The 5,731-nt window shown below is 52.0% G+C and overlaps 1 protein-coding gene across 1 annotated transcript; it reads right to left on the bottom strand.

The window, feature by feature from the left end:
* Positions 1 to 1,054: 1,054 nt before the first annotated feature.
* On the bottom strand, positions 1,055 to 5,123 carry LOC149912290 (rho GTPase-activating protein 32-like). Its single transcript, XM_090130982.1, has 10 exons — positions 5,005 to 5,123; positions 4,746 to 4,823; positions 4,351 to 4,432; positions 3,728 to 3,871; positions 3,341 to 3,443; positions 3,113 to 3,245; positions 2,865 to 2,947; positions 2,620 to 2,727; positions 2,116 to 2,261; positions 1,055 to 1,062 (listed from the first exon to the last, which is right to left on the bottom strand). Exons 2-10 carry the CDS (start codon positions 4,794 to 4,796, stop codon positions 1,055 to 1,057), a joined length of 858 nt encoding a protein of 285 aa, XP_089987108.1. The 5' UTR covers positions 4,797 to 4,823; positions 5,005 to 5,123.
* Between the last annotated feature and the right edge of the window lie 608 nt (positions 5,124 to 5,731).

The following is a 5,731-nucleotide window of genomic DNA, read 5'->3' on the forward strand; positions in this document are numbered from 1 at the left end:
GGGAGCTTCTCCTGCCGCAGTGTGCTGATGACAGGTCTGGAGATGATCTGCAGGGCCAGTTCGTAGATGGGAGCCAGGAAAGGACATGATGGGAGGAGGGAGGTGTTAAGCAACATCCAAGGCATCAAAATGCATCAGAAGGCCCTGAAAAGCATCACAAAGCCACAGCCAGGAAGCTTGGGAGTATCATGAGCAGCATCCAGGATGCGAGAGATTATTTGCTACCATGCCAAATGGTAGCAGAGCTCCCCCTGCAGACATCCCAAAGCCAGACAAAACAGGAACAAACCCGGAGCTGTGCTGCACGCACCCCACAGCCACAGCATTGCAAGCTGGGGTGCCTTGCTGTGTGCTGCATTCATCCCAGTCCGTGTGAATGAAGACTCTGGAGGCAGTCAAGGCGTTGGTTGAGCACGAGTGTGCTTTTATTATTATATAAAGGACAGGAGGGTGTGAGAGGTCCACGGTGAAGATGGGACTCATCCTGTCTTGTCATGGAGAGAGTGGCTCAGAGCTCTCAGTGCTGCTGTCCGGTGCCTGGGACTGGAGGCCTGATTGAAAGTCCCCCTGCAAGAGGCTCTGCTCCTCTTCACTGATGCTGACCTGCTCCTGCATGGAGGTGCTGCTGTCGGGGCACTCACACTGTGCTTCAGATGGGCTGCACTGCAGAGACTCTGGGTTAAAATCCACACTTGTGACTGTGGTGTCTGGGAGGCTCAGGTCAGGAACTTCAGCAGAGCCAGGTGTAATGAGAGCATGGACTTCGATGAGCTCCTTCTCTCCATTAATGTTGTTAGATGGAAGGCTGCTATTAGAACTGCAGCAATTTGTGCTTCCTAAGAGCTCTCCACTGATGGAAGCACAGAGAGCATCCTCGCTACTTGCCCTGGATCTTATGGGTTGGCAAGGGCTCGATTCACCTAGAAAGGATACACAAGGGTTAGTGTCAAACTTTCACAAGCTGAATTACGACAGTGATTCTTGATCAGGGGTGAAGATTTAGGCAGGGGATTGAATGCTAGAAGGAGATAGAAGTGCACTGCAAGCTTGAATTCTATGTTCCTGAAAAGCAGGGATTTGGAAACTGCATTTGCACCCTTACCTGCCAGGACTACCACTGCTGTTTCTGAGGGCTGTCTGGCATTGCGCTGCAGTTGGCGTTTGCTCCCAGAGGATGGCTTTCTGAGGCTGAAGCAGCAACACCAACTGCTAGCTGGTGATTCCTCAGTCTTGCTGGGTGGATTTTGTCTGGAGAGAGAAAACAGCCAATGCTGTGAGTCGTGCGTGGTGCAGGGTGAGGGAAGAGCAGCACTGAGCTCTTGGCAGCAGTTGCTTGTTCCTAGCACTGCCTGGTTTCTGCAGGAAAACACAAAAACCCACCCAAACAATGATGCTAGGTGCTGGAAAAGAAAGTCCTCTTTACCTGTCAGATGGAAAGTCAATGACGGTGTGGAATTTGCCCTGCCCAGCTGCAGGGCTTTCTTCCACTTCAATGTCCGGCTGCTCTCTGTCACAACAGGAGAGCTGCTGTGGCCTCGCCTCTGTGCCTGTGCCTCCTCCAGGCTGAGCAGCTTTGTGGCAGCAGAAGAGACCCCCACAGACTTGGGCCCTGGGAGAGAATTGTGCCCTGTCAGGGAAAACCACAGGTAAGAGCGAGGATCAGAAAGCAGCAGCACAGCCACCACAGTTCTGGGGGAGGTGCTGTACTTTTCTCAGGCTTGCTTATCCGAGCCACTGGAAGAAGAGGAGCCCAAAATAATCATGTGGGCAGAGGTCAGTTTATGGCAAAGGACATGGTTATAACTAGGAGCAGCTTACTGTATCAAAATAGGCAAGGAAAAACCCAAGGAAATGGGGGCAGGGAACTGAGAAAGCTTCGCTGCCACACTTGCATCAAGCTTTTCCTGCGTGCAAACCATAATAATGACGGTTTCCTCCTTGTGAAGTTTGGGCTTGGACATTCTCAGCATCCAGCAACAGGATGCCACACCCTAATGGAAGTCCAGAGGTCTGCTGTCCCCTTGATGGTAAAAGAGTATCTCAAAGGTCCTGGAGAAGGCCTGCATTTGGTCAAGGTGTCAGGTCAAGATCAAGCTAATGGAGGAAGACACTCACCTGCTGCATCTGCAATGTCTGCTCTGGATTTGGAGCCGAAGAGGACGTCTGTGTGGTTGATGATGAATTCCACCACATCCGACTGCGTCTGCAGCTCCATGCAGGCAGCTCTTCCGCTGGCGCAGGCAGACTCGTTCTGCTGTGATCTGTAGAAAAGGCAGATTTTAGAAGTCATTTCTCCAAGACCGTTTCCCCGAGTCTGAATTGTTGCAGCCAAAAGCTGTCAGCTGAGGCTCTGGAGACTTCCGCAGTGGGCAATCAGTGATGCCACTGCAGAAATTCCCCTGGATGATCAAGGACACGTCAGTCCCATCTCAACAAGACTGCAGAAATTGTCACCTAGACATTGTGCCCGTGGGGATGGAGAACAGCTCAGGCTCCTGCTCTTCTGTCAGCCACAGATTTTACAGAAGAGCACATTTGATGGAGAAAAAGGGAGCACTGTTTTTTTTTTTAATGGAGAACAGATGTAAGCGTTGTGTTGAAACAGAACCAGCAGTTTACCTTAAGAGGTTTGGAGCCCACACAATGGCTAGGTTCTTGGCATGCATGTTTGTTATACTGGAGCTCCCAGCCAGACACGCCAAGTGTCTCATCAGATACTCCAGAGTCCTGGAAAACAAGAGAGGCAAACGTTCAGCACCAACGAGCATGCCGTGCTGCAATTCAGAAAGACAAAGGCTGGAACCGCATCATTACCCTCTGCAATGCAGCAGGGCTGAGCTCAGCAGGCTGAGGGCAGCACTGACCTGTAGTGAGGAGCGGGCAGCTGCTGGATGACGTCCTGCATTCTGAGCAGCCGCTCCTCCTCTGTAGCGGCACCAACAGCATCCTGGAGTAGTGCAGAAAGGGAGCGAGACACCAATCAGGCTAGTACACCACTGCGAGTAAACCTCGTGGGGCTGACAGCAAAAGGGCCTCCGAGCTGGGGCACTGCTGCAGCCATCTGCCAAGAGGCCCAGGAAGAGGGAAATGAAAGACGTGGCCTTGTGCTTACCGAGAACTTGCCGTACAGCTGGTGGGTGAGCAGAGGGTTCGGGAGCTCCCTGAAGTACATCTTGCAGAGGGAGCTCACGCTGTGAATGTCACGGACGGTGAGCTCAGGAATCTGCTCCGACTCAAATTCCTGCCTGGAGAGAGGGACGCAAACCCGGTTGAGCGAGAGGAAGGCAAGCCCAAAGCCACACCAGATGCACTCAGGCTGTGTCAGTCGCAGCACTCTTACCGCAGTCTCTGGATGTTGGACGCGACGCCGGACAGGCGGTATATCCCCTGCACCACGCCGTGCTGCTCAATGAACTCAGCGCAGCTCTGGAGGACCTGGGGGACTGAAGAACACGTGCCAGCCGTCAGTGGAGCTCCTGATTCAATCGTGCTGCAGGCTGTGCTCCCGGGAGTCACATCCCATCCACTAAGCCCAGCCAGGCTTGGCTGAAGCAAATACAGATGTGCTTGTCTCTTAGGAGCATCCGCCTCACTTTATCCTTCAGCCATCACCTCCCATTACACGTGTCTCCACGGCTATCAGCCTGCCCCCTGCTAGATATGAGCTCCCTTTCATCTTCTTTAGATGCCCAGCAGAGGAAGATCTCAGGAATGGGCAGCTCCTTACCATCACGACCGGAGTGGAGAAGATGCTCTCCCAGGTCACCGCCAAACACCCTTTCCTTCTCCACCTCCCGCTCGGTCGGTTTCTTTGGGCGGGCCTTCACCAAGGAACGAAGGAAGGTGAGGATCTTGCTGCGTTTCTTGGGCACTGCACAACAAAAGGAAGAAACCAGGTCATTTCAGGTTTGGCTCCGTTGGACGAGGCCGAGCACAGCACATTCTACAGAGCATGTCAGAACGGGAAGAACATTACCAACCAGTACATACAAAAAGGGATTTTCCCCATCTCTGGAGGAGCCCAAGGCCAGGTTGGATGGGGCCCTGGGCAGCCTGATCTAGTCTCACATTAAATGTGGGGGCTGGGAGACCATCCTGAGGCGGGAGGGTTGGAGCATGATGATCCCTGACGTCCCTTCCATCCCAAGCCATTCCATGAGTATTCTATACTTTCCCCAATTCCAATCATAAACACAGGAGGATTGGGCCAAATCCCTGCCCCATGGTGTTCATGAAGAATCATCAACCCAGAGGACAATGTGGCATGGATAAAGGAGGTACTAAACATGGAACACACCCCAAAAAAGACTTCATTTTGCTTCCCCACACCATGAAATGTAACATCCGTACCTGGCTTTGGCACTGAGTTGATGAGTGCCTCAGGAATGTTCTTATTAATGAGTTCCACACACTCCCCTGGGAAAAATCCAACCTGTAACAAGAAGAGAGGCCAACAATTCCATGCAGCACTTCTCAGATCTGAACTGTTAAACCAAAAGCCACATAACATTTCCCTCGGAACGTGATTGCCTGACGTTCCATAAGACTATCCAGCAGAAAATGGCCATAGTTCACAGCATAAAGGTAATAATTTTTCAACATTTGCAGCCAAAGACAAGGTCCTCTGACACAGACACAGGGAAACTGTTTATGTCCATTAGGCATCATATGCAGGCAGAGCAGCTCTAAGCTGAGATTCCTGCCTCTACTGAAGTTGCACTCTCCAGTCTGAAGCTTGTGCCTACCTGGAAGCCGAGCTTGCCTCTCCACCAGGGGGTCAGCTCCTTTGGTGGCATGTCGATGACACACACGATGTCTCCCACCTGCAAGAGATTGCAACGTCAATCCCAGCTTCAGCACGGCTGGGAGGAAAGCACAGCTCAAATGACTGCATTCTTCTGCACTGCAAAACATCGCCGAGCATGAGAGCACTTGCACCAGTGCAGCTCTGAAGGCATTTGCCATTGTAAAATTGAGCAACAAGGAACGCCTTGAACTGCTTACCTCAAAGGAGAGTTCATCCGCTGCCTGGGCAACGTATCTCTTAATAGCATGGGCAGCAGCAATAGCTGGAACATTCACAGGTGCCACCTCATGGTCCAGCAGGGGCTTCCCCTTGTTCTCAGTCTGAAACAGAGAGCACAGGCCATGGTGAGGAGCTGGGAACCAACAAGGAGGATTTCAAGGTGAGGAGCACATCTGCAGAGAAAGCTGCAGGAAATGCACTCGGTCCTTATCATGGGCACTTCAGAAGGAACTGCAAGTCTAATAACGGCTGTTTCTCTCCCTGGTGTGCAGCAGGCACACGCCAGCAAAGATGCATCTCTCCCCATCCAGACTAATCAGCAATGGCACTGACGCAGACAGGTGGCCTTGTGTATTTTGCCACATCCTTTCCTGCGCTCTTTGTGCAGGAAGGCTGACTGTTTAAGATGCTAGGAGACCGTGAAGAGGGAAACCAAAGCTACGGCTGCAGTTACAAGGTGCAAACAGTGCCATTGCAAGCACCAAGCAGCTCTCTTGAGCAGTCCAACCAACAGCGAGGCCAAACAGAGCAGAGAATGATTGTTGTTTCTGCAGCCATTTCAAGGGAAAAGTCAGTAGAGGACAAACACAACAGCCGAGATGGCTCTGGTACTTTTATAAACTTGCCACGCTTGCACTACTGTCTTGCCACAGAGGAGCTCTCTTGGAAAGCAGGAGAGCACATCTGCGGCTCACTCTGCTGGCT

This window comes from Phasianus colchicus, chromosome Z, assembly GCF_987193195.1.
Source record: "Phasianus colchicus chromosome Z, bPhaCol1.hap1.1, whole genome shotgun sequence".
Classification (NCBI taxonomy): Eukaryota; Metazoa; Chordata; class Aves; order Galliformes; family Phasianidae; genus Phasianus; species Phasianus colchicus.